This window comes from Eremothecium gossypii, chromosome IV, assembly GCF_000091025.4.
Source record: "Eremothecium gossypii ATCC 10895 chromosome IV, complete sequence".
In the NCBI taxonomy this organism is placed as follows: Eukaryota; Fungi; Ascomycota; class Saccharomycetes; order Saccharomycetales; family Saccharomycetaceae; genus Eremothecium; species Eremothecium gossypii.
The window spans coordinates 1,409,328-1,435,602 of NC_005785.6; the positions used below are offsets into that span (position 1 = coordinate 1,409,328).

At 51.5% G+C, this 26,275-nt stretch overlaps 15 protein-coding genes across 15 annotated transcripts; 7 read left to right on the forward strand and 8 right to left on the reverse strand.

Moving 5' to 3' along the window:
* Window positions 1–13: 13 nt before the first annotated feature.
* Window positions 14–1,192, reverse strand: ERV46 (retrograde cargo receptor ERV46; the record flags this gene model as incomplete). Its single annotated transcript, NM_209838.2, has 1 exon — window positions 14–1,192. The coding sequence occupies one exon, from the start codon at window positions 1,190–1,192 to the stop codon at window positions 14–16; it is 1,179 nt and encodes a 392-aa protein (NP_984485.1).
* Window positions 1,193–1,287: 95 nt separating this feature from the next.
* SNX3 (Snx3p) lies at window positions 1,288–1,779 on the reverse strand (the record flags this gene model as incomplete). Its single annotated transcript, NM_209839.2, has 1 exon — window positions 1,288–1,779. The coding sequence occupies one exon, from the start codon at window positions 1,777–1,779 to the stop codon at window positions 1,288–1,290; it is 492 nt and encodes a 163-aa protein (NP_984486.2).
* An 86-nt stretch (window positions 1,780–1,865) lies between these two features.
* On the forward strand, window positions 1,866–2,303 carry HAP5 (Hap5p; the record flags this gene model as incomplete). Its single annotated transcript, NM_209840.1, has 1 exon — window positions 1,866–2,303. The coding sequence occupies one exon, from the start codon at window positions 1,866–1,868 to the stop codon at window positions 2,301–2,303; it is 438 nt and encodes a 145-aa protein (NP_984487.1).
* A 72-nt stretch (window positions 2,304–2,375) lies between these two features.
* On the forward strand, window positions 2,376–4,649 carry PTA1 (RNA-processing protein PTA1; the record flags this gene model as incomplete). Its single annotated transcript, NM_209841.2, has 1 exon — window positions 2,376–4,649. The coding sequence occupies one exon, from the start codon at window positions 2,376–2,378 to the stop codon at window positions 4,647–4,649; it is 2,274 nt and encodes a 757-aa protein (NP_984488.1).
* Window positions 4,650–6,404: 1,755 nt separating this feature from the next.
* On the forward strand, window positions 6,405–7,877 carry VTS1 (Vts1p; the record flags this gene model as incomplete). Its single annotated transcript, NM_209842.2, has 1 exon — window positions 6,405–7,877. The coding sequence occupies one exon, from the start codon at window positions 6,405–6,407 to the stop codon at window positions 7,875–7,877; it is 1,473 nt and encodes a 490-aa protein (NP_984489.2).
* A 180-nt stretch (window positions 7,878–8,057) lies between these two features.
* On the reverse strand, window positions 8,058–9,500 carry PDE2 (3',5'-cyclic-nucleotide phosphodiesterase PDE2; the record flags this gene model as incomplete). Its single annotated transcript, NM_209843.2, has 1 exon — window positions 8,058–9,500. The coding sequence occupies one exon, from the start codon at window positions 9,498–9,500 to the stop codon at window positions 8,058–8,060; it is 1,443 nt and encodes a 480-aa protein (NP_984490.2).
* Window positions 9,501–10,070: 570 nt separating this feature from the next.
* Window positions 10,071–10,580, forward strand: GCV3 (glycine decarboxylase subunit H; the record flags this gene model as incomplete). Its single annotated transcript, NM_209844.2, has 1 exon — window positions 10,071–10,580. The coding sequence occupies one exon, from the start codon at window positions 10,071–10,073 to the stop codon at window positions 10,578–10,580; it is 510 nt and encodes a 169-aa protein (NP_984491.2).
* Window positions 10,581–10,604: 24 nt separating this feature from the next.
* On the reverse strand, window positions 10,605–10,985 carry BOL1 (Bol1p; the record flags this gene model as incomplete). Its single annotated transcript, NM_209845.1, has 1 exon — window positions 10,605–10,985. The coding sequence occupies one exon, from the start codon at window positions 10,983–10,985 to the stop codon at window positions 10,605–10,607; it is 381 nt and encodes a 126-aa protein (NP_984492.1).
* A 74-nt stretch (window positions 10,986–11,059) lies between these two features.
* BOL3 (Bol3p) lies at window positions 11,060–11,467 on the forward strand (the record flags this gene model as incomplete). Its single annotated transcript, NM_209846.1, has 1 exon — window positions 11,060–11,467. The coding sequence occupies one exon, from the start codon at window positions 11,060–11,062 to the stop codon at window positions 11,465–11,467; it is 408 nt and encodes a 135-aa protein (NP_984493.1).
* Window positions 11,468–11,682: 215 nt separating this feature from the next.
* Window positions 11,683–13,893, reverse strand: PRT1 (translation initiation factor eIF3 core subunit b; the record flags this gene model as incomplete). Its single annotated transcript, NM_209847.1, has 1 exon — window positions 11,683–13,893. One exon carries the CDS (start codon window positions 13,891–13,893, stop codon window positions 11,683–11,685), a length of 2,211 nt encoding a protein of 736 aa, NP_984494.1.
* Window positions 13,894–14,283: 390 nt separating this feature from the next.
* Window positions 14,284–16,671, forward strand: SPC72 (gamma-tubulin complex subunit SPC72; the record flags this gene model as incomplete). Its single annotated transcript, NM_209848.2, has 1 exon — window positions 14,284–16,671. The coding sequence occupies one exon, from the start codon at window positions 14,284–14,286 to the stop codon at window positions 16,669–16,671; it is 2,388 nt and encodes a 795-aa protein (NP_984495.2).
* A 128-nt stretch (window positions 16,672–16,799) lies between these two features.
* PRE10 (proteasome core particle subunit alpha 7) lies at window positions 16,800–17,700 on the reverse strand (the record flags this gene model as incomplete). The annotated part of the gene is made up of 2 exons (NM_209849.1): window positions 16,800–17,636; window positions 17,698–17,700. 2 exons carry the CDS (start codon window positions 17,698–17,700, stop codon window positions 16,800–16,802), a joined length of 840 nt encoding a protein of 279 aa, NP_984496.1.
* Window positions 17,701–17,939: 239 nt separating this feature from the next.
* GEM1 (ERMES complex Ca(2+)-binding regulatory GTPase GEM1) lies at window positions 17,940–19,925 on the forward strand (the record flags this gene model as incomplete). The annotated part of the gene is made up of 1 exon (NM_209850.1): window positions 17,940–19,925. The coding sequence occupies one exon, from the start codon at window positions 17,940–17,942 to the stop codon at window positions 19,923–19,925; it is 1,986 nt and encodes a 661-aa protein (NP_984497.1).
* Window positions 19,926–20,157: 232 nt separating this feature from the next.
* OAF1 (oleate-activated transcription factor OAF1) lies at window positions 20,158–23,073 on the reverse strand (the record flags this gene model as incomplete). Its single annotated transcript, NM_209851.2, has 1 exon — window positions 20,158–23,073. The coding sequence occupies one exon, from the start codon at window positions 23,071–23,073 to the stop codon at window positions 20,158–20,160; it is 2,916 nt and encodes a 971-aa protein (NP_984498.2).
* A 292-nt stretch (window positions 23,074–23,365) lies between these two features.
* AGOS_ADR404C (Zn(II)2Cys6 transcription factor) lies at window positions 23,366–25,993 on the reverse strand (the record flags this gene model as incomplete). Its single annotated transcript, NM_209852.1, has 1 exon — window positions 23,366–25,993. The coding sequence occupies one exon, from the start codon at window positions 25,991–25,993 to the stop codon at window positions 23,366–23,368; it is 2,628 nt and encodes an 875-aa protein (NP_984499.1).
* Window positions 25,994–26,275: the final 282 nt, after the last annotated feature.

Consider the following 26,275-nt stretch of genomic DNA (forward strand, 5'->3'; position numbering starts at 1 on the left):
GCGCTTGGTGCCGCTAAAGAGTCTTCTTGCCCATAAGAGTACGCTGCGTGTGGTAGGTGACGCGATCCAAGACAGTACCAACGGCTAGGACACCCCCAATGCTAGTTATAGCGTTCAGCACAAAGGCAGTCCAGGTAGAAGCATACTGCTCGCGCTGGATCACTTTGAGTGGAGACATTTCAAAATTGATGGTCATGCCCGCCATGCCGCCACGGAAATGCACGGTGTTCGGGTGATCTGCATCGCGTCCACCGTGGACTGGGCGGTCGTGGGCGGTCACGGAAAACTCGGCGGACTCGGTGATGGTGCCGGCAAGCGTCTCGTAGCGGATGGGCACGACCTTCGCAAAGTAGGAAAAGAAGTGGCTATGGCCGTTCGGAACCTCCATGGCGCGGCCATTGAGCGGCCCGGGGTTGCCGGCAATTTCGGGCCCAAAGGAGAGACTATGGATCACGTGGTTGAAGGAGAGATGGGGGTGTTCCTTGTAGAAGGAATCGTCGTGGGCGTGGCCCTTGCCAACGTGCGCAGAGCCCGGGGCGAAGTGAATGTTCCCGTGAACGCGGTTGAGCTGCGCGGTGCCAGCGACGCGGCATCCCTCGTTGATCTGCTCCTGCAGGCGCTCCGTGTAGCCCTCGCGCTTGCACTGCTCAAAGCCTTTGCCATCGAAAGTGGCCCAGTTCATCTCTGCGTACGCCGCGCGCACCTCCCCGCACGTCTGACAGCACACGCGCTCGCTGCGCGGCAGGTTCTCGTTCTGGTCCTGGTCGCGTGCGCCATAGCACGGCCCACAGTAGTCTTGGTCGTCTGTAGACGGCAACGTCTCGCCCACTCGGAATTCCTCCTTCCCCAGCGTCCGTCCGTGTTTGTCCAGCCGTGTTTTCGTGAATCCCTCCTCCAACAAGTTCAGCTGTGCTTCGCCTGTGTCGTCTATGATATCCAGGTTCAGTAGCTCGCACGGCATCTGCGAGAACGTGATATCGAGCCGCAGCTCCAGCTTCTGCTGCCGGTCCCTGTCCAGCACCACCTGCGGCCGCTTCTCCACTTCCCACAGACGTCGCCACTCGCTGACCAACAACAGCAGCGTTACCACGACGCATCCCAGCGTGATCAGCCCACCGGCCCGCGTGCGCACACGCACGTCCTCCTCGGTCTTCGCAAACGCATCAAGCGACAGTAACTTCGACTTCACCATCGTGCTGCCTGCCTTGTTTTCCTCTCGGCGTGCTACAGCGCCCGCAAAATTTATCCGCACCGCCCACGGGCAGCGGCTTAGAGTACGTAGTCTAACTAGCCGTTGAACACTTCGTCCTGCAAGAAGCGCACCAGGACCTTGGACCCGCTCTGGAGCAGCGGGTGCCCCGCCACTGTGCTTAGCCACTGTGCGAGGCCCTCACGCCGCTCCTCGATGACCTCGTCATGGAAGCGCCTCGCCCACAGTATCTTGCCGGGCAACGCGGGGATCACGACCCGCGGGTGCGCAGACAGGGAGAGTTCCTTGAACAGGCAGCGCTTGAAGAACTCAAAATCGCTGTAGCGGCGGCGAACCTGCGACACGCGCTGTGGAAAGCTGGGCAGGTTCGTGCGGCACACAACTAGGTAGTCTGTATACATGCCGCGGTTGGAGTCACCATGCGGAAAGTGGGTGCGCGGGTCACGGACCTCGACCTCCAGGAAATTCTCGGGCTCATCGTAGCCGGCCGCCGTGCGCGCCGGCCGCGCGGTGGGCGCAGCCGCGAGCTCACGCTCGACCGTGGTGCTGAAGGACTGGAACTGCCTCATGGCGTGGTTGGCGCACGGTGGCTCTCGCTCCGCACTTTGCCAAAAAAAGCGCTGCCCGCGGGAAGATTCCATCCGCTCCACCCCCCATGCAGGCGCTGGGGGGCAACGAGGAGCCGCCTGCCGAGACCGATGAGCTCGACGTGTTCCACAACGTCGGGCAGGGCCTGGCAGGCCGCTACCGCGAGATAATGGTACAATACTGGCAGCAGCTGATCAATGAGATCGAGTCCACCAACGAGCCCGGCTCACCACATCGCGACGACTTCAAGTCGCACTCCCTGCCGCTAGCGCGCATAAAGAAGGTCATGAAGACCGATGAAGATGTCAAGATGATCAGCGCGGAAGCACCGATCCTGTTTGCAAAGGCTTGCGAGATCTTCATCACAGAGCTGACTATGCGCGCGTGGTGCATCGCCGAGGAGAACAAGCGACGCACGCTGCAGAAGCAGGACATCGCTCAAGCGCTGCAGAAGTCCGACATGTTCGACTTCCTGATCGACATCGTGCCGCGAGGCCTAGAGTAGGTAGCTATGTATAGCGAAAATTTTGACAACGCCTCCTGACCGCATCGGCCAGTATACGCCAGAGGCAACGCAATGGATCTTGCACAGCAGCTGCACCAGCTGCACCAGGTCAGGGAGTTGGCGATGACCAACGAACCGGACAAGGTGCTGCCCAAGGTGTTGGAGACAGCGCTGAGTTTATACAAGCAGAACGCGGCGCGGCCGCGGGAGCTGTCGCGATTCTGTGCCGGACTGTACCTGGATGTGGCAGCGCACGACCGAATCCCAGCAAGCGAGAAGCCGTTCGTCGCGGCGCAGCATCTGCACGACATGGTAGGGATGTGCCAGGGCCTGTGGGTTGATCACGTGACATACCGCGACGTGCTACTAGGCGTGGGCAGCTACTACGAGGGCCTGTTCGACCTGGTCGCGAAGACGTCGAATGAGACGCTGTGGAAGGACCTGATGTTGTTGAAGGAACAGATATTACACCAGTGGCGAACGTGCTTTCCGTTGGAGGCCGGAGACCCCCTTCAAGACCACGCGCGGTCGCTGGGCGTGAAGATGGCCGCAGCAAAACTGCTCGCTCGGATGGTGGTGGTGCACTCGCGCGGGTCTGGAGTGAGCATTAGCACTATCCCAGACAACCACCCGGTGATCAAAAACAAGGCTGCACTGCAGTCGGAGTCACGCAAGCTCCTTGATGTGCTGATTACGTATCTGATCGACGAGCCGCTGATGGTGGCGCCGCTGTTCTCTGCGGTGCTGAACTGCCTGGCTTTCATCATGAAACGGCGGCCCGTTGCGACAGCGCGTATTTTGGGGGGCCTGCTTCGATTCAATATTGACAACAAGTACCAGCAGGAAAACGAGTCTGCGCTGCGGTACCGCCTTGCGAAGCGCTGCGTCGAACGCTGTTACAAGAATTTCGTTAACTTTGGCATGAAAGCGCAGCTGATCCGGAACTCGGGCGACCTGGCGCCCTATCACCACAAGCTGGGGAAGATCGCGCAAACGTTGCACATGATTGCAGAGGAGACGAAGAGTAAGGGTATTCTGAACTTCGACCCTGCTTTGACCGAGAAGAAGATGAGCCCAGCGGAGCGCGAAAAATACCTAGCAGCGTGCAACAACCGTATTTCCAAATCGCCGACACCAGCAGACCCGCCGATAAGCGTGCCGGCTCCAGTACCAGCGGGCCTGACAGCGGGCGCACAGCTTGGCATGGTCACGCCCCAACCGCCACTGGCTGTGCCACCCATTCAAAACAGTACTCCCGTCGCGGAGAGCTCAGACCTGCCCGTTCTAATTAAGCTACAGAACTATACCATGTCGAAATCATCTGTTTCCAACTTCTTTAACAATTCCCCGGTGGCCTTTGATAATAACTACGCGTCAATCTACTCACTAATGAATAGTAAAAACTCTGAGATTGACCTGTCCGGTCTCAGCCAAGAAACACTCGTAAAACTCTGTACCGAGGCCATTTATCGTGCAGACACAAACAAAGTGATCGCAGGCCTTTCCATTGTTGCCCAGCGCTACACAGATCTCATGGACAAGGCAATGAAGCATTCGACTGGTGATGCAGATGACAGCGACCGTAAGAAAAAGAAGCCCAAGTTAGAAGAGTCGCGGGCAATCACTGCGGACACAGAAGATGGCAGCACGAACGTTGAGGACGAGGAGGAGAGCAAGGAATTCACCTTGGGGCCTCCTGCCCCCATGTCGCGCGACGAGAAGCTACAGCACCTACAGCTGATAGTGTCGAATATATGTGACGTTTCTGCAAGCGAGGATGCGGCTGCGCTGACAGCGCCGCTCGACCAGCTACCTGTGCTCAATCGCGCACGGCTCTTGCAATGGGATAACCGCACCTCGTGGGTGGTGCTCCTCACACGCCTCAGCTCGCGTGGACTACAGGCAGATGAAAGCATGAGTAACCTAGTACGGCAACATATCTACAACTACTTTTTACAAGATTTCAGCAACCGCGTCGCAGTGGTCATAGAGTGGCTCTCCGAGGAATGGTTTTCTGAGTCTGTGCGCTCCGACGCCCACCCTGTGTACAACGAGTGGTCGCTGCGGGTATTGGACGGTCTTGTACCCTTCCTGGATAACTCCCATCGTAAGATGTTTATTCGCCTAGTGAGTGAGCTACCTCACCTAAATCGCGATCATATATCTCGATTCACCTCTCTGTGTCTGGATCCACTTCGTGCGCCGCTGGGCTTCCAGGCTCTCAAGTTCCTCATAATGTTCCGCCCGCCGGTCAAGCCCCTGGTCCGCGATGTCCTCGAAGAAATGAAAACGCGTGACGAGTCCGTTCGCGAGCAGTGCGATAGTATCATAGCCAAGTTTTACTAGTTGCGTTGCGCCAGACTCATCTACTCATAGTTGGCTTAGGCCATTGAGTTGCCTTTCACGTGATCTGCAGTGTCCACCAGCTTGGAGTTCCGGTACTGGGCTTACAAGATCGGCCAAGGCCTGTCCGTGCGCCCGGCATCAAGAACAATACTGTGGGCAGTGATGTATATATCTACCCTTGTAATGTCCGCGTGATACGCTGTATGTACAACATCACCAAAACATGTTACGCAACACCCCCAGATTTTTCTCAGATCTTTACATACTTCTCAAAAGCAGCAACTACATAGGACATATTTGCCAGATGTAGCAGCCGTTAATCGTACCATCTACTCCGATGTGATTACCGTCAACGCGGACCGCAGCAAAGTTGTTCAAACACGGTCACACCAGTCATCCACTTACCACGGGGTCAGCGATAGACGATAATCGTCCGGACTTCCGCCCCTGAACAAGGAGACGCCATATAAAGAATGACACAAGGACAGATCATGGCCCCTGTCGGCATCCGGGAGGCCTGCAATGCCATGCGAATGGCAAGAACCGTTAAGGGCGGCCAGCCACCCGGCGCCATCGATCCATGAGTATCATCATTGCCGCCTAAGCTGGTACTGCTGCAGTCGATCCTTGTTTACTACGATCCTGCATACGCGGCGCGCCACCCTCCGCGATTAGCTGCACCCGGCTTGCCAGCGGCCAGGTGGAGAACAGGCATGAGCAGCTACAGGCAGGGGCAAAAATATGCTGCACTCCGCTACTTTGTGGAAGCTGCAGTTTCCCTGCACATGCGATCCGCAGAGGGCACTCAGCACTCACTCAGCCTCTGCATCCGCCAACGGCCCCACACTTTTTTGACGTCTGAGACTGCACCGCGTAACATGTGTCTACGCTGTCTGTCTGATTAGTGGCAGGCCGCCGGCCGCCCCCCCTGTTCCAGCAAACTATAACCTTAGGCACGCCAATCCGCGTCAGTGAGGGATGGGAACCCTTCCGGAAAGAAGATTAGGACCCGTGCTCAGGCTCTGGGCAGCCCAGAGTACTACGCTTCCGTGGCCGGTACGCAGCGGAATTTAACCTCTACAAGCTATTGTGCAGCGGTCCTATTACACCGCCCACATAAAATCGCCCTCCGCTATTGCGCTCGGATTGTCTAAAAACCCAGCGGTAGAGCACTACCGCTCTTGAATGATATCGCAGCGGTGCTTTCTGAATACACGCACCAATTCCACCGCCCCTCCAAGGGCATCTAACACTGGATTCGTGCCTAATGGCTTCCTCGTTAAGCCTATTTGCTTCTCTCGTTGATGCCTAGCAGAGGTCGCGTCGCCACGCCACGAGCCTCCGCATCCGTCGGAATTCCGTTCGTTATGGCCAAACCATCGGACACCAATAGAAATTTCACTTTTCTTTTTATCGTCAAGATTTTCTGCATCGTTGGAAAAAGATTTCTCCTTACTTCAAGAGAACGAGAGAAGTGAAAACCTGAACATTCTTCAGACGTGTAGTAACGCTCCCTGGGGATAGAATACAGTTCCTGGCAGTGTATAGCGTTGCGATAACTGGTTCAGGGTGCGTGCGGAGTCTTGGGTGCTACTTTTTAGTGCTGGGTCCTACTAGGTAACCGGCGCAAGAGCAAAGAAGAGGCATCGCTAGCATCGCACTTGAACAGGTGCCGGCAGTTGCAGAAAAGCACACGCGAACACGCTGGAACACACGTACCTGAAGTTGCTGGGAACGGCACGCGAAACGCGCGAGATGATGTCGGGGTACAATGGAGATGGCGTCTCCTCGCTGCCGACGAGAACGCAGTCGCCTCTAGCGCGGGGGGCCCATCCAGGCGCGGTGTTGTTGTCACCAAAGCGGACTGCTCTAGGTACGCTTGGCGGGGGTGCTGGTGGGAGCTCGGCGCAGCTGATGAGCCCATCGCAACACTCGCTGAGCCTGAACGACATCTTGGACCAACAGGCGCATCCGTCGCGTGTTGATTCGTCGTCAGCCATGTCCCTAGATGCATCCATCCACCAGCAGCAGCACACATCGGGCGTTGGGATGCTGTCCCCACTACTGCAGCCGCAGGCGTCGTCCATTTCTGTCAAGACAGCTTTCCTGGACTCCTTTGGCTCGCGGCCATCGAGCGCTATCGGACTGCAGCATGGTCAGGGGCAGGGCCCAGACGGGCCGCAATCTGCCACGGGCATGTCCTTGAACAACAGCAACATCATGGTCAACTTCACCAACGACGTGAACCAGCTTTGTACTTGGATGTCGATGCTCACGTCTGCGCAGCAGAATACGGTCATGGATAATTTGCTGTCCTCGTTGAATGAAGAGGTTTTGCAGCACACGAAGCTGAAGCTTGAAAGCTTGACCAATAGCGGCTACCTTTCGCCTTCCTTGAGGCCAATTGCGTCTCCAATTCCTAGTCGCGTTGCCACACTGGAGACCTCCACGCAGAGCGCTTCTTCGGCCCAATTACCCGGGTCGCTGATGCTGGACTCCATCCTAAGCGACAGTGCAGCAGCGGGGGCAGGTTCGACGAACTCCAACAATACCAACATGGCTAGCCACAGTCTAGCTGTGAACAGCATGTACAGGCAGTGGTCGCCAAGCCCACAGATGAATAGTGCACAGCCTATGTTTGATTACTTGAATGACATTACCCGTCCCAGATCCGCTGAGCCAAGCCGGTTGAGAAACGGACATACGTCACACCATCAGAACGGTTCGCATCATATTGCTATGAATAGTGGCAATGGCGCTCCCCCTAACTCCCACAGCAGCACTGGCCACCAGGTATCGAGTCAGGCGGGCGGTCGTTTTAGCAATATTAAGCCGCAGCGCCCACACTCTCCGACTTCTTTAACTAAGTCCACCAGTTCCAGCTCCAACTTCTCTGAGGCACAGTCGCCTGCTGCCCAACCAACCAGCCCTGGCCCTTCAACCCCGAATGCTGCTTCGAACGTCAGCAGCAGCTCCAATATGAATCCGAAGTCTCTGTGTGACCCCAAACTATTGAAAAACATTCCTGCTTGGTTGAAATCCCTGAGGTTGCACAAGTACTCGGCGTCATTGAATGGCAAGAGCTGGCAAGAATTGATTGACTTGGACGATGCAATACTTGAAGATATGGGTGTCAGCGCTCTTGGCGCGAGACGCAAATTGTTGAAGGCATTTGCCATAGTAAAGGAATGCAAGGAACGTGGCCTCGTGGATGAAAGTGCTTACTAATTTGAGAGTAGATGTATATATGTTAGAATAGATTGATGATCTATGCAATACGTAATGAACTGTATCTGATAAAATTTGCCTCGTTCGACTCTGGGTCTGAACTGATTGGTTCGACTACTGAAAAATGATATCAAAACTACAAACACATGCGAGGGTTAGCAATGCCTTTCGTATAGCATTTTACACCAGCTGGAGCCAAAAACTCTTGTTAGATTGTACATTGTCACTCAGAAACTTGAGTTCTCCGAATTTTTCAGCCAGACCTGCAAATAAACCTTCTACGAAGGTCGTGATGAAGAAAAGTTGGCCTCCGGGTATCCCAGGGAACTTTGACACTATCTCGTCTATAGAGTCCGGTACCCTATCCAGATCGTCCATCATACCTTCGCCCTCGTTATGAGGTTCATTCTTCAGTCTGTTTTCGAGAAAGGTGCAGTGATCAAACTCATAAGATATCAGAACTGCCCATTGGGCAGAAATTATAAGAGGACGCGAGACGTTGGAAATGTCAGCCGCCTTTATTATCAGCGATGTCAGTAATGGGATATCTTCTCGCAAAGATCGTGTACCACAGGACCTCAGCTTAAGGAGATACTGCTCATGTAACGCCATGTCGGTGGATATGATAGCATCTCTTATCGCTTGCCGCTGCACAACGTCAGAGAATTCGGGCCAGTGTTGGCCTAATATGCTAATGAAGACATCGCTGTGGAAGTTCTCCAGCACAGAGACGCCATTGTAGTGCTTCGCAACAGGAGATCCATATTTACACATCAACGCGTTGTTCGTGCCCGGGTGTGCCACATCGTGTCCAATTGCGGAGATACAGAGCGTCAGTGAGATACCCGGATCCAGTTTTAGCAAATCGCAAAGCTGGTATGTTGCCTGCATAACATCCACCGCGTGTCTGAAGTTGTGGAATTTATTCCCCTGGTGGTAGCTGCATTCCAGGTGCAGCAGCAGCAGGATGATCCCCACTGGCTCAGGACAAGCAGTCGCCGCGGCCGTGCAAAGCTTCGAGATCACCAACTTCGCACACCATATGAGTTCCACAATATCCAGTGCGTGTGCATTGAACGACCACGTATCGAGCAACGACCAGTAATGGTTGTCGTCGTGAGGCACCACCACAAGGTCCGAAGGGTTCACGTGCCTCATGAGGTACCTCCGGTATTCATTACTTTTTTCCCCATGTGTATCGCCGAGAGACGAGAGGTGCTTTGCCATGGAGTACATTTTAAATGAGCACCGCGAGTGCTCGCCTGCACTCTCCGCGTACATCCAGTACTGACTCCCGTTCGCTCTTCCGCTGTGCGCCGCTGCTTCAAGCGTTGCGCGCACCGTCGCCCGCCAGCCTTCCACTCCGGTCACCGCAATGTTCAAGCAGGGCATAAAGTTCTGCACCAGCTCTTGCAGCTGATGCACACTCAGCTCCTGCTCCTGGTCGTCGTAGACCACAATTGACATCTCGCCTTCGTAGTCCCGCTCGCTACCCAACCGAGCCCGGAACATCTCCCGCAGAAGTTCAGGCACCCCCTCCACCACCACTGATACGTACGGCGACTCTTCATCTTCCGCTACCTCCGCATCCGTTCCGCAATTCACCAAGTATACTGTCGCCATTTTTTGTCGCGGTGCAGTTCTGTCCGCTTCTAATTCCGCCTGTATGTTGCGCACCGCTGCCACCTCCGAATCAACCTATTCGCCTGCTTAGTCGCAGTTGTGCGTAAACCAGTTAGCTAGCGTCTTCCTACTACCAAATGAACATCCAGAAGCACTGTGCTTCATAGACTAATTCTTGTTGCTGTCTACAATGCTTTAGCCTTAGGCTCACAGCCCACGTTTCTTTTGCTCGCCAGAAAGTAACTGCTGAAAAAGAAATGTGCTCGAGATTCAGGAATGGCAAATGCGCAGTTTGCGTCTGGCGGGCCAGCCGCGCTGACTTCGCCGCGTTCGCTGCTGCAGGTCGCGCTAGCTCCTGCCATGCCCCTTCTCCTGGTGCGGCAGGGGTCAGCGCTAATTTATGCGTTCGAGCAGGAAGTGCATGGCCCATGGAGGATCGGCAGCCGAGCGGCGTGCTTGCGCCGCGCGGACGTTTGGTCACGTGATCAGTCATGCAGGTGGTGGGTGCTCGAGGCGAACGTTAGATGCTCGAGCAGAGCCAGGCTCGAGACGCGGGGAAACAAGCGAGAGATGTTTGCAACCTTGAGACGGCATGTGGCGCGTGGCGTGGGCTTGCAGGTGCGAGCGAAATCAGGCGGCCAGCACAACGTGCTGAACCGCGGGCAGTTGCCGTTCCTGTACAACGCATCTGGCCCGACGGCGGTGCGGTACACCGACCAGCACGAGTGGATCGCAGCGCACGCCGACGGCACAGCATTTGTGGGAGTGACGAAGTACGCGGCTGATGCTCTAGGGGATGCTACATACGTGGAGCTACCAGCCGCAGATGCGGCGGTGGAGGTGGGCGAGGGACTGGGCTCGATCGAGTCGGTCAAGTCTGCGTCGGAGGTCTACGCGCCGGCAGGCGGTGTGGTGGTGGAGGCGAATGAGGCTTTGCAGGCGTCGCCACAGCTGCTGAACCAGGACCCCATGGGAGCGGGCTGGCTGTGCCGGCTGCGTCTGCATGACGCGGCGGAACTGGATTCGGACCGCCTGATGACGCTTGAGCGCTACGAACAGTCGCTGCGTGAGGACGCCTAGTTGTATAGCTTATAAAGTACATATCTAACCAAGTTGCGCTTCTGTCTTTCGGTCATGCTCCTCGGGCGTCCTTGTTGTCAGCTGTAGCGCGTGGACGCCGTGGTGCTTGATCTCGTCGTCCAAGAGCGTGTACAGCAATCTGTGTCGTTTAGGCAGTGCCATACCGGAAAACTGCTCGCTCACGACCTCCAACCGCAGATGTGACTCTGTGCGGTTTGCCGCATGTTCCATGCCGGCGTGGCCAGCGTGTTTGTACGAGTCATTGTATATAGCGAAGTGCCGCAGATCCGGAAACCGCTCACGCACCTTGAGCTTTATTTGTTCTGATATCGGGCCACAGGTGCTCATATTGGCGGGCAGAGATGACGCTTGGCTTAACATCCTCTTGACTGGGAATGCAAACATCAGAAGGGTAGCCGGTGTGCCATGAGTTGACTTGTAAGGCAAGTAGGGCTTCCCCCACGTTGCCGGCAAAAGCGATGTTCCGAAAAGTTCTCAGGCTGACTGCTCACGCGCACACACGTATATCTGCAGATCACGCAGATTTAAACTTCATCTGCTGCTCCCGTTTCATTATTTGCCGCTCAAACGACCCCATGTTAGCTAGAGGTCGGCTTGTGGGCTCTTACTCCCGTCTCTTCGCGCGCTATTATACTAGCACGCCGGAAGAGGCGCTCATTACGCAAAAGCTAACCGACGCGCTTGCGCCGGGGTATGTGAAAGTCACTGATGTGAGCGGGGGTTGTGGTTCGATGTTCACGATCGATATCCGGAGCACACACTTCAAGGGCAAGAGCATGGTGCAGCAGCACAAGCTCGTCAACCGCGTGCTTGCGGACGACATCAAACGCTGGCATGGGCTGCAGCTGCGTACCAAAGCTGAATAAACGAAAAACCTATTTATTGCTTCTCTAGATTGTATGGTAATGATCTCACCGAAGGCGGTCCGCGGTCTGCGTGGTGGCGGCCGCAGCCAGATCGCATGAGTGCGACGAGACGCTGCTGCGGAAAAGAAAACATTATACGCTGGATGTAGTACTTGTATATATACATAATCAATTACCAGTGTTGCCACTATTATACAACAACAGCCGAAACCCGATTACTCCTCGAAAAATGGCACTTCCTCGGTGGACTCCTCAACCACAGTCTCTCTAATCTCCTCGACAAGCTCACAGTCCTCATCCTTAGTTGACAGTTCGACACAATCGCAAATGGACAATCCACTTTCGGATAGGGTTTGCTTGCAAGCCTCTCTGTACTTGGACCATTCATCCAACCAGTTGCGTCTCTTTAGGATTAACTCTCTTGTAGCACTGTCCGCCTCCATAGCATCCTGCTCTTCAAAGTGCGCGGACCATTCCTTGAGGTTCTTTCTGACCTTCTTCTTCTCAGAGTTGGATAGTAGAGAGTCTGGTCTTGGTCTCCAGAAGAAGTTGTTAAAGTCGGTGATGAGCTCCTCACGCACGATGGCACCGGCCAAGTTGAATACCTTGTATCCATTTTCGGCCTTGTGCTTCCACGCGGAAGACCAGAAGGCAAGGTACCGTCCACTTGGGTCCCATTCGTAATCAGTGGCACTGGCGTAGTTGATGTGGGCAACGTCTCTCAGGGTAGCGTTAACGTCAGTAGCAGTGTTAATGATCTTTTCAGTGTTTGGATAGTCCATATCGTAGAAATCAATGTTCTCGTTACGGGAACCAATCTTACCAATAGCAGCGACGCATACAAAACGTCCAGCAGGTGACCAGGTAATTTCGTTGGAGAACTTGCCGTCGATGGCACGCACAAGTTTCCACTTCTTGAAGATGCTGAGCTCTTTGTCAATGATGACACCCTTCTTGTCGACCTTCTTCTCAGGCGCGTAGAAGCTCACAACGTTCTTCGCAATAGCAGGGTTATCGTTAACATTCTCAGATCTCGAAATGATCACGAAACGGTCGCTATTAGGTTCCCATGCAAAGCGCATGCAGCGGTCCTTAATCTCCACCTTCTCAAATGGAAACTCTCTGGCAGTCAAAGAGCAAATCTCCATGTTGGTGAAGATGGTCTTCCTAGACTTCGTGTGACGGTCCACCTGTACACAGAGGAACTCTGCCTGGTTCTGCCAATGGAAGGAGACATCAGTAACCTGCACCAAGTTGATGGTACGCAGAACACGGCGGTTCGGTAGCTCAATCAGGACAGCTTTACACGACTGGTTGTTCGACTCTGGAGTCCAGTATACCATGACAGTAGATGGTGGGTCGTTGGGTCTGTTTGACGCCAACTTGATGCCCTTAGGAGCAAAGGAGAAGTCCTGAACATCCTCGATCTTCATCACCTTACCGCCCAACAGCTGGAAGTTCTTCTCGGTCTCGTACACAGCAATTGCGCCAGGGCCAAGACGAGCGCAGAACTTGTCGTCAAAGGACCACTTGACCATAGGCCATTGCAGCTGCTGCTGAGGCGGCAGCGCAAAGGTCTTCACGCAGACACCTGTTGCCACATCCCATATACATAGCTGGTGGCCCCGCGACTCGGGCCCGAATGGACAAGCCTCGTTAGGTTCATCCGAGACTTCTAGAGGTTCCGACGAAAAGGTAACCAGGTACTTCTCGGTCGAGGACATGGAGATCGCCTTAACATCAGGGTGCGCAAACCGACGGAGACGCTTGAACTGCGGCCCACCCCAGGACGCAATGCCCTGGTCGTGGAACGAGAATAGGTACGTACCGTGAGGCGAGAAGTTCAAGATAGAGTTCGACCAGTTGCGGCGCGGTTCGACAACGTTCTCCGGCTGCAGGTTGTTCCGGTTCCAGAATACAGCCGTCATCTCGCCCTTCTGCAGCACAAACTGGTCCCGACCCGTCTCGTCCTGCAACCACGACCGTGGGTATTCCGTCGCCTCGAACTCCGGCACCACAGGCTCCCGGTATTCCGTTGAAAAGTCCGGCCGCCCGTAGCGCTCCATGTCGTCTAGTCCGTTCACCCACAGGCGGTGCTTGACGTCCAACTTCTTCCCGTTGAACATCTTGATCGCCCGCCGCGCAGCGCCGGCGTCCTCAAACTCAATGAAAAGGTGTCCCTTCGTCCGCCCCTCTTCGACAGGCACATCCATGTCCACCACTGACCCCGCCTGCGAAAATAGCTTCGTCAGCACCTTCTGCAGCGCGCCCACCTTCGCCTCCGGCGCCACCGGCGCCCCGTCGACAACCACGTATCTGTCAAATTCGATGCTCCGCTCTACAGCATACGTCTCCTCAAGGTCCTGCATATCCACATCATCCACAGGGATGTCCTCAAGCCTTATATCGTCGAATACCGCTGCCATCTTCGCTCTATACCTGCTGCTTGACTGATCTTCTCTCGCTGGAACTGGTGATGCGTCCAAAATTTTAACTTAACAATTTTTCACCTTGACCTCGCCAAGCATCTATATCACGTGATTCCATCTGACCAACCTCATCCCAAATGCAGGCCATTGGCTGCTGCATTAACGGTCTCAGTGCCCGGCTAGAGAACTAGCGTTACGCTTTGGGGTTTACTAGCAAGTGGCCGTGCCGTGGGATTCGCAATGTGGGCGCGCACCTTATCCACGCGACACAGAAGTGGGTATTTTCGCTTGTTTACATAGATGTCCAAAAACAGTACGCGCAAAGCACCAAGCAAGCTTCAGCAAGACTCAGGGAGGTGTTAGAGGCGATAATCCAATCTGTGCTGAATGGAGCAGGCGACGGGACCAAAGTGGATATTTGCAGGCGAAAGTGAGACGATGGCAGCGCAAGAGGGCAATGGAGTAAACGGGGACCTGGACGGCGGCATGCAGAAGACGTTCAACCCCGTCAAGCCGCTGGACTTCAACGTGAATTTGGCGGTTTACCGGGGCAAGGCGGGGCTCGGGGAGAGCCCTGAGCTGGCGGCGCGGCGGGGCAAAAGCTCAGGGTCGGAGGAGGAGACAGATAGCGAGGCGAGCGGGAGCTCCAGCCGGGGGCGGGGGAGTGCAGACACGTCTAGTCTGGAGCCCCCGAAGGTGGACCGGTCGTTGACGCCTTGGCGGCTGAAGTCGTCGCCGGAGTCGAGCGGGCGGCGGCCCAAGCACATGTCGGCGTCGTTCATGAGCGCGCCGCTGCCGAGCCTGCCGTACGAGTACGTGTCGCCGCGGAAGCCGGTGAGCCCGGTGCTGCTGAGCAACGGCGACGCGCTGAGTTCAGGGAGTACGGCGGTGTCGACGACGGCAGAAATCGAGCACCTGCGGCGACAGCTCACGACGTACAAGATCAAGGTGAAGGCATTGACGGAACTGATAAAACAGTCGAACTACCATGAAGAGGGCGACGCGCAGCCCAATCGGCACCTCTACAGTCGGCTTCTTGCGGTTCTTCGAGAAAACGATGGCGGCCGCATGGAGGACCTCAAGGCTGCCAACGCGGAACTAGCTGAGAGTTTGGAAGATAAGAACAAGGAGCTCATCAAGCTCAAAGAGGAATTGGTTTCCAACAAGCAGGACTATGAGACCATGTTGGAGGAGGTGAACACTTACATGGAACACTCGGAATCCATCACCGAAAGCATCAACTCCATGCTAGCGTTGTTGCTGGCCAGCATCGACCTTTCAGAAGAGGAAAAAAGGTCCCTGGAGAAAGCGTGCAGCCTAGGCGCAAGCTATTTAGATCTCAAGATAAACATATTGTCCAAGACATTGACAAAAATGATAGAGCAGCATAAGGCGTCCACCACAGTCATGGAGGCCACCGATGCGACAGTCGTGAAGCAGGAGCTGCCTGCGCCTCTGGAGCTGGACGAGCACACAGAGGTTGCAGCCAAGGATATGATTGGCTTTAATTCTGAAATGACCCCCGAGATGGACACACAATTAGAAATTGCAATTGAGTCTATGCACAAGGAATACCACACTTTCCTTCAGTCTATCCAAGCGAAAATGGCAGATAACGACCATCTGGGTGAACTTATAGGAACGAAGCTGACAAAGCAAAAACAGCTATTGAATAAACTGGCCAGAAGTGTGACGGATGCTGAATCTTTTAATGGAGCCACCCTGCCGGGTGCGAAGGGTGACCCTTATCTGACTGCTCTGGATGATCTCACAACACGTGCAAGCAGAGATCTTTCGAGGTCTTACCAGGATCATATCGAGGCGCTTAAGAATATGCTGGACAGATACAAATCTGAACTCCATGACAAGGATCAGGAACTTGACGAGCTAAAAGATCGCCTCAGACGTGCTCAAAAACATGACGCTTCGGACGATATAGAACGCCAACTAAAGGACCAGGAAATAAAGCACCAGGAACGCATTGCACAGCTTGAAACTAAAATTTCTGAGCTTAAAGCGGACTTGAAAGTGGCTAGCGCTGACAAGAAATCACTACAGCAGCGAATTGTACAACTAAATAATAATTTAAAGTCTGAACTGGAAGCGAAGGCGGAAGAAATTGAAGCCGTAAGGAAGTCGCTGAATTTGGCCCAGCGCAAGTCCTCCATGTATCTGGACGAAAACCATACACTACAGCAGAAATTACATGAATTGGAAGAAGAGCATACAGCGATCATGACCGAAAATTACCGACTAAAGCAAAAGCTCTCTAACCTTAAACATGGCTACGACTCTAATGAATTTGAATTGGCGAACAATAGGATTAAATCACGCATGATAGATCACCTGCGGAAGATGTTTGGTATATTTGAGAGTATCCTTCAACAGGACTCCATTGACCAAGCTATGAAGAAATTGGACAGCATCGATAAGGGGTACACATTATCAAACAGCAGAAGAAACCAGCTGAAATTGGATTCTATTTATATGTTCATCCAAAATGCCACATCATCAATAGTGGAGGAACATGTAAAGCTGCTGTTAAAGGAAAAGGACAGAAGAATCAAACGTCTATCCCAGGTGTCGCAGGGCTCGGATGAATCAGATACATTTGATCAGCATTCAAAATTAATGATAGAAGAGCTGACGCGGAAATGGTACACAGAACGCGAACGTAGGAAATTAGAATCAGACGCAGCCGTGGATAGAATTCGTTCACTTGAAGAAGAAAATGTACAGCTTCGCGAAAGATTAAGGAGAGTAGACATGCTTTAACCTGCTTTCCGACAAATTCTAAATTGCTTTGCATGTTATTAATTTATATAGGTGGATTAACTTAATATACACTTAGTAACATCCGTCAATTGTCATGAAATGAACCTCCACATAATGCCGGGCTGTTATCATGAAAGCTGGACATCACCGTCAGCATCCTTCTTTGTTGAGGACTCTTCACCTCCAGATGCGTTGTCATCGCTTGAATCATCATCACTCTCCTGACCGGTCTCCTTCTTCGCAAACTCAATCGCTGCATCAAATAGCTCTTTTGGTACCTCCTTGTGCAAGCCATCCGTCTCCGAAGCGGAGCACCAGCTCAGCTCAATTTCGAATTCTTTCTCCTTATTATCCTCATGGGCCACGTAGATGATCCGAGCCGCTTCTTTCACTGCATCCCTAGCTGACAGCTCTGACTTATCGTTCCCAATCAGTTTCTCCAGCTCCGCTTTAGCGGCTTGTCTGCCCTTTCCGGCAGCGGCTCCTCTATAACCCCAGTAAGCGCCACTTGGTTCAAGCATGTATAAGTGAGGGCCTTTCTCATCAACGCCACCGAAAATCGCGATGATCCCAAAGGGCCGCACGCTGTTGTATAGCGTGTGAGCTTGTACATACTGGCCCACACGGTCAGCAAATGCAGGTAGCGGAATTGGCTGACGATAGTACTTCCGGAAGTCGGCAGCTTCCTGACGGCCAATGTTTACGAGGTGTCTGCCGTCGGGCATCAGGCCCGAATACACGCAGCCAATGTGCTTGTCCACCGTTTGGATCTTCTTATTCTTGTGGGGAACCAGTAATTTCGAAGTAATCAGCTTCTCCACCGCAAACACAACACCATCCTTGCAACGAATTCCAATAGAAGTCGCTCCGTTCTCCACAGCCTTCACGGCGTACTCTACCTGGAAGTTCCTGCCATCAGGTGAAAACACACTATTGGAGAGATCGTAACCAGTACCAATTGATGTCTGAAGCAAACTGGTTAGTATAAATGCATGGACGGTTTATAACGCTCTCACTGTCACATACCATTGAACTAGATTGCTTTGGATAAGCGATTATAAAACTGCTCTCTCTGCCGCTAAGGATACTCTCCACCACGATCTTATACGCTATTCGGTTTTGCCACCCAATTACAGTATTACCCGGATTTCATGATGGTGTCCGGGTTTAGTCATTATGGGAATAGGCAGCTTCATGCACGCTGCAAATGGTAGGATAGTTCTCTCTTGCGTAGTCAGGAGATGGGCAAGCGGCTTGCATCGATCTAGATGGCGAAGGAACGCATTCGCATTGTTGTCTGCGGCGACAAGGGCGTTGGCAAGTCAAGCCTAATTGCATGCCTTGTGAAAGATCAATTTATCCCCAACCTTCAGGATGCACTGCCGGCCGTGACGATCCCGCGAGACTTCTCGGCGAGCCCTTACTCGCCGCAGAATACGATTCTGGTTGATACTAAAAACTCAGACCTTGCAGGCCTGCAGAAAGAGCTAAAAAACGCGGATGTTATATGGCTCGTGTACGCGGATCATGATTCATATGAGCGCATCGCACTGTACTGGATGATGATGTTCCGTTCTCTGGGTCTAAATCTGCCGGTTATATTATGCCGCAATAAGTCCGATGATGGTATAGAATACTGCCGCAGCAACTTGACTGCCGGGGGTGAAGGCGATTGCGGTACGATTGTGGAGGACGAAGAGTTTATTCCGATCTTGAAGGCATTTAAAGAGGTCGAGACATGCATCAAATGCAGCGCAAAAAACAAGCTTAATGTTAATCAGGCGTTCTACCTATGCCAGAGGGCTATTACGCATCCTCTAGCTCCGCTATTCGACGCACGGATAGGTGAGCTAAAGCCACTGGCGATACAGGCCTTAAAGCGGATATTTGTACTGAGTGACAAAGACCAGGATGACTATTTGAGCAGTGAAGAAATAGCGGCTCTCCAGAAGAAATGCTTTGGAAAGACTATGGACGTGAACGAATTAAACTTCATATACAAGACTCTTGTCGATCTCTCTGCTTCTAATCAGCAGTATGCAGACTGCTCGCTCTTTGTTCAGAACAAAGGAATTACAAAGATGGGATTTTTGGTATTAAACAAAATGTACGCCGAAAATGGGCGACATGAGACTACGTGGGGTATCTTGCGGTCATTCCATTATACCGATTCACTATCGATTAGTGACAAGGTTCTGTATCCAAAGGTTGACATAACTGATACCAGCAGTGTTGAGCTCAGTCCTCTTGGATATCGTTTCTTGGTTGACGTATTTTTAGCATTTGACAAGGATAACGACGGAGGTTTAAACGAAGATGAGCTCAATGTTCTGTTTAAGTGCACTCCAGGGTTACCCAAGTTGTGGTCGGAAACATGTTTTCCATATTCTACAGTCGTGAATAACCGCGGCTTCATTACATTACAAGGTTGGCTAGCTCACTGGAGTATGACCACATTTATTGATTACAAGACAACGACTGAATACTTAGTTTATCTTGGGTTTGAAAAAGATGCCAAGCTAGCATTGCATGTAACACGCGCTAGAAGGAAGAGACGGCGTAATGGCATATTCTACCGAGCACCTGTGAACGATCGCAAAGTATTCAATTGTTATATTCTTGGAAAACCCAATAGTGGAAAAAGTTCACTATTGGAATCTTTTCTTGGCCGGCCTTTCTCCGAAACTTATTCTCCGACAATCCGTCCCAAGATTGCGGTCAATAGTCTAGAATTAAAGGGTGGTAAACAGTACTATCTGATTCTGCAAGAATTTGGACAACAGGAGCCCGCCATTTTAGAAAACCAACAGAAGGTAATGGAATGTGATGTTCTATGTTTGGCATACGATTCGAGCGATCCGGAGTCCTTCTCTTATTTGGTGAATTTGGTGAACAGATATCAACACCTAAAGGCTCTACCCATGGTTTTTGTTGCACTCAAAGCAGATCTCGATAAACAGCAGCAGCGCTGTAACGTCCAACCGGATGATTTTACTGAACAACTTCTTCTAGAGCATCCATTGCATATATCCTGCATGTGGCCAAGTTCTCTGAACGAGCTTTTTATTAAATTAACAGATGTAGCATTGGAGCCGGCTAAGAATACTCCAGAATTAGTGCCAGAACCTATTCAAGAAGATACAACTGTTTATTGGCAAGCAACTGTCGTGGCTGGTTCCTTACTTGGGCTTGCTTCGATATTTACCTTCACACTCTCGAGGTTGATAAATAGCTGGAGAAATGTTCCCAATTAAGTATTATATGTTTTTATTTTCAGATTTATTGTTTCTCAGTTTGCACACTCAGAATCGAATTTTGATTCGAGAGGGAAAGAGCAAAGTTATTTTAAAAGTTACACAAGTTATTGCAAACAAGCACAAATAATCATATAGAATTTTAAGCCTTTAGAGACATTCGTTAACATACATACCTATTTACCGTAATTATAATATAAAGTTATTGGCATCATAGTACCTTATTTTTGACCTAGTTGCCATTTCCAAATAAAAATTCGTAATCGAGCAGATCTAGATCATCAAATGAGACCAGAGGATCCAATTGGTTGCTTGCGAATGTGGGAAAGTCACTACCAAATGGCTGAGTAGTCTCATGGTTGTTCGTTGGAACATTTAAAATCGATTGACTGTCATATACAACTGGGAACGGAAGATTTTCGCACTCTGTCATTGTAGGATGATCGGCGGATATCGGTGAGGAATCTACTTGGTATTTTGAATTCACTACATTAGCATTTTGCTGGGGAGTATTGCTTGAAGCCTGAGCAAGAGTACTTGATAGTTCCTTTATTTTCCGGAGTTGTTCAACATTGGTTTGTTTGATGAACGTGGCATCATTTAGAAAGTTCAAAATGGTGTCTTTTCTGTCAACGTCAACTCCAAATCCTTGGTAAATGCCCTTCCTAATCCTGGGGTGATACGTCAGCTGTGTAATTCTGGAAAATATATTCAAAACTTCTCCTTTCTTCATAATCTGACTACAATAGTCGAAGAAGACCTGCATCTGGAAGACTGAGAAGTACTTGAAGCCTAGCTTTCGGGTCACCGCAGTACACAAATTCTCAAGTATCTCAATTGTATTATCTTTTATACTGGAGATCAACTCCAATTTTTGCTTCGTGGTATGAACATCCTCGATTCCTATCATTTCGCCACTTTGTAACATTTTCTGCAGGAGATACTCAGAGTGAACCATACGAAGTATAATCGACAAAATAGACAGAAGGACAGTTGGAACACTGATTTGGATAACCTTGTCGACAGTATACTTCATAAAGTACAGATAAGAATCGTTAGCACGATATTCCAGCTGAGACAAAACAGTATCAACAAAAGAGACAGTCTCCTTGACCATTCTTATGAAATATTTCTGGAAGTATTGCATATACTCCTTGTTGGATTCATAAGTTAGTCGCTCGAAATATAACATCAAGTTTATGACCGTTCTTATCGTCGTCAGACGTGTTGTCATATACGCCTGAAAAAATATCAACTTCTTAATCTTGACAGCATCCACCATATCTTTCCGACCACTCCATAGGTTCAAGTCCAAGAATTCGGACTCCTGATCAATGTTTATTAAGTCCGCATGCAGTTCAGTGTCAAGTAAATTCTGGATATTGTCAAGTAGGGTCTCGATGCGCGAAAGCGGGAGGCTCACGTGCGTACGGATTGAAATCTCATCAAGTTCAGATATCATCATGAGTAGTTGATACCTTTTGTACGTCAGTGAATGTATCATTTCCGTATATGGGTCAGGATCTTGCATATCCCCCAACACTAGCTGCATGTAGTTTTTCGGAGATTCTGCACTCAAAAAGGAATTCGTGTAGTCCTTCATAGACTGGGGATATTTACCCTTTAGCGCTGCTTCATATCTGCAGACAATGAAGATACATATCCACAGCTTCCTCCGATAGTTCCTTATACGGGGATCGGTCACAGACGGGTCATTCAGCTGCTCATATTTGGAAGGATCGCGGTGTAAACCAATATTACTTGCCATAGCATTGACCAAACTCAAAATAACCTCTGTAGGCTGACCTAAACAAAAATCGCCGTCTTGCGGTGCAAATACAAAAAAAGCCCAAAAGTACAAAAGACATGCAATGCAGTTCTCATTGGTCCAGTTGAAAAGGTTGACGGTTGCTATAGCCTTCTGCGATAAAGCCACGGCTTTGTCAGATATTGGATAGGAATTCAAGCATTCCAGTTCCGTTTCGGTAATGTTTGCATCTTCCAACCCGGGTGATGTGTTTGGAAAACTCATGGAAACATATGAGAGCTTAAGCACCATAAGTAGTATTGCTATGTTCTCGACCTTGTTGCGTATGTTCTCGCGACCAATATTCAGTTTTGTTCTTCCGTCGTGTAGGGGGTCTTCGACTAATAGATTGGCTAAGGCGGATTCGAAGATACCCATCTCGAGAAAGGGAATGATAGGGTAAACATACTTGTAGAAATGCAGCATATAGGTATGGATGATCTCCAGCGGTGGCAGGAAAGCCTCAACTTCAATAATAAGCTCTTGCAACGTGCCAGAGTATGATCCCTCACGCGGACAGCGGTCCTCCACATAGTTTTTGCATAATGTGCTCGTAAACATTCGAATGTAAAGACCCGTGCGATTTTCCTCGACCACCCCGCCCTGCACGATGCGCTCAGTGAACTGCACAATTTGCTCGCGATCCTTGCTGTTCGTCGCAAACTGGAACATGCAATCGCGCAGCGAGAGCGCATTCTGCTTCCTCTTCGCCCGATCCGAGTAGGGCGACGCATCGTCTGACGGGATGGAGTGAATCAGCGCGTTTTTCGACGCACTGGCAAACACAGACGATAAAAAGATCGACAAAAACTTGTCCTGCCGGATCTGTGATAGCTCGCATGACGCCTTCACGTCCCGCTTCATTGAGTCCTTGATCAGCAGCTGCGGCGACAGTTCGTAGAAGTTTATGCGGATCTCATCTGCACGGAGCGCATCGGCTCCGACAGATGGCGACGAGTACTCCTCACTCAGACCCAGCTCCGTTGCGCTCGGATCGCTCGCCATGCTCTTCGGCCGCTTGCGCGGAGACAGTTCACCGCTCTCCTCCAGCTCCATGTATCTCGCCGCCTTATTCTTCCAATATTCCAGCTCTTGTGTCAACCGCTTGATCGTCGCATCCTTGCTGGGCACGCGCGGCGCTCGCTGTTTCTCGATGTCATACACGCACTTGACATTGTTCTTCGCGCACCGGCTGCACCGGGGTTTCTCTCGATCACATTTGGTCTTACTCTTCCTGCATGCTTGGCACACGAATGAAATCCGGTTTCGTTTCGAAACGTACTTACGATCCGGTGACTCTTCGGACAGCTGCCCACTACTCATATCCTCTAGCTTGACCATATCTGAGCCGAGACTCTCACAATTTTCCTTAGGTGGTTTAGGAACGTCTGCCCTTGGCTGCCTACTTAGTCCTATCCTAACAATTTGCTGGTCAATTTTTCAGCATGACTGCCCCCCGTTATTCCCCCCACATCGAGACGGGAGTCATGGTGAAAAGCTGGGGCAGCTCTACCATATATGTAATGTGTAGCTAACCATGAGTGATAGCTTCGCCGTAACCAAGAAGCACGGAAATGCATGTAGATACGTAGAAATTGCTAGATCCAGCCTTTGGGCTACAATTAGGGTAGACCTAGCACATGGTGTCGGAATCGAAGCCGTGTGGGCGCAGGCCGGGGGCCGGGGCGCTAGATGGGGGAGTGTCCGCGACAGAGGGCTTGTCTTGCGAAGAGGGAAAGGCGGGTGGGATGTAGGCGATGCGGGAGTGGAGCAGGGTGAACCAGGTCTTCTCGAGCAGATGGGCGAGGTCCTCGTGACAGGCGGTATATGTAGCAAGAAGGGCCGCGATGTCCTCAAGCGAGTAAGCGAAGGGGGGGATTCCGGGCTGGGTATGAGAGGCATCGGGTTGGCAGCCGTGGAGGGTCAGACCGGACTTCTTGAGGGTGAAGAAGCGGCGAAGGAGCAGCCAGTTCTTGAAGGTGGAGTAGAAGGCGGTGCTGAGGCCGTTCTCGACAAACTCATAGTAGTGGTTTGCGATCTCGCTGTAGAGGTCTGTAATGCGCGAGAGCAGACCGAGCGTAGCATTGTCCTGTGCAACCGGTAGCTGCATATCTGCCGCGGGGTAGGCCAGGCGGACGCCGAGGAAGTATACGGCGTGCTCGAAGCGCACGTAGAGCGAGAGCACGGCGTACGCGCAGTAGTCAGCGGCAACGTGGACGACATGGCTAGCGGCGCTGCGGTGACTGTGCGTGGGCGGCACGGACTTGAGGAGGGTGTGGTGATGCGCGCAGATGTTGAAGATAGTGAAGACGGTTGCTGTGGCGTTGAGGATGCGGCGTTGATAAGCCCGCGCAAGATAGCCAGAGAAGGCCTTGGAGGTGCGCTCGATGCAGCAGGCTAGGGAAAGCTCGAGCTGCACCAGTATAGCACGGCAAGCAATGTGGTAAACAAGAGCGGCGATGGACATGTGCGCAGGCCAGTCGATGTCAACTTTGCGGTAGCCAAGATCGAGCATGCAGGCTGCCGGGCTGGGGCCCGCGCTGACGTTGTTCAGAGGGAAGTTGGAATTGATAAAGGCGAGTACCTTCGCAGTGCACTGTTCCACTTCGCAGAGTTTCATGGAAGAACTGCTGCATTTGTTAAGCTTGTTGAGTTTTTCTATCCACTTTGACACAATGTGGCGTAAGCACGTCACTCGGTGCACCTCAAGCTCGAATGCACTTTGTTGCACCATGTCTGCCGCCACACGGTCTAAGTACGCGGAGACCGCATCCGCGCTTGTCTCTACTATGTTTTCGAATACTGCGAAGTCGAGGATGTTGGTGGGGGAAAGGGAAGTGAATTCGCTGTGATACAGCACCAAGGGCATGATGCATATGCCCAGCTTTCTTCTGTAATTAATTAGGCTCTTGTGCACCAACATGTCGCGAAATTGGTAGTATTCTTCTGGGTCTCTTCCAAGCCCGAGTTCCATGCCCATGTTGAGTATAAGGCTGAGCAGCGCGTCGGCTTCCTCCTGCAGTAATGTTTCGCTACGAAACTCCGGGTCGAGCACTGACACATACCAAAGCAGAAGCAAGCAGGTCATATGTTGTTCCTCCGGCTGATGGGTCACATCCAGGTGTGCCACACACATCTGTGACAAAAAGACCAGCTCTTTTGAGAGTTGGTTTTCCGGCCTTTGGAGCATTGAAGTTGTTTCCGCTGACGCACCGGCAACATTTTGCTGAGATATTATCAACATCACCAACAAAATCGCAAGGTTGATGAGCTTGTGACGTAGCCGATATTTCCCAAACATCAGGCGTACCCTGCCATTGGGACCCTCCTCCAATATCTCGGCTAGGCATTCTTCCAAGATCGGGATTTCCAAGACTGGCACAAGTGGATAGACATGCTTGTAAAAATTAACTTTATAAAATTCGATGGCTTCATAAGACGGTAGGACCTTCTCACACTGCTCTAATATTTCCTGTAAATTGGTTGAATAGCGCTGCTGAAGGTTAATATCCTCTATACATACGGAATCCATAGAATTGAGTGCAATCGCGTATAGAAGGCCTGTCCTCGTCACTTCTTGTTTCTCTTGATTTTTGCGCAGACATTCGATGAAGTGACGGATACTAGGCATGTAGTCTGGCAGCTGTGACTCCACAAATAGCTCGCGCTCGAGTACTGCATACTGTACGGACTCCTCATCGGGGCTGAGGGGGTTGACGCTTTTGTCTCGCGCAATTGCTGCATCAACTTCCTGGAGGATATCATCAAACAACGGTGTCATATACCTGTCAAGCATCCTATTCGCCAGCAGGAATGCCAGCCTGCGTCCTTTGAACCAGGTGCGCTCCGGCTCGACACGGAACACATTGTTCACATAGCAGTTGAAACTCAACTCGTCCACCTCAGTCTCGAAGTCGTTTCCGGATATTCCAGACGCTATGTTTACAACCGTCCGCAATTTGGCTGAATCACGCCGTATTCCCCGGGCTTCCAGAAGTTCCAGCTCCCTGGTCTTTTCCTTCCAGTACTCCAACTCCCTCTCGAGACCTTCGAGTTTCTGTATCTTGTCACTGGGATCTTCTGTTAATTGTTTCTCGATGTCGTAACCACAATACAGACCCAACTCTGCACATCTGCTGCATGTCGGCTTAAGCTTGTCACATTTAGTCTTACATTTTCTGCAAGGTATACATACATAGGACAGTTTTCTCTTATGCGTATTGGGCTTCAGCACAGATCCACTCGTGGGTATTGAACTCATATGAATAGATGCCTATGTGGTACGACCTCCTGCTAAACGCCCCAGGGCTTGTCCGTAATTGCAAATCCCTCTGATTAAATAAGTTTATTGAAGCCACTTTTAAACACAGCACTTTTCAACATATGCTTAGTCTCACAATAAATATATTTGCTGATAAAACTCTTTTCAATCCTATTAATTTACAAGACAGATTGCCTACAGAGATACAAACTGCCAGCCATACAATTGTAGGACATGCTCCTGTAGCTCCCTAGCCATAAGTCTCTTTGAAGAGGCGGCTGC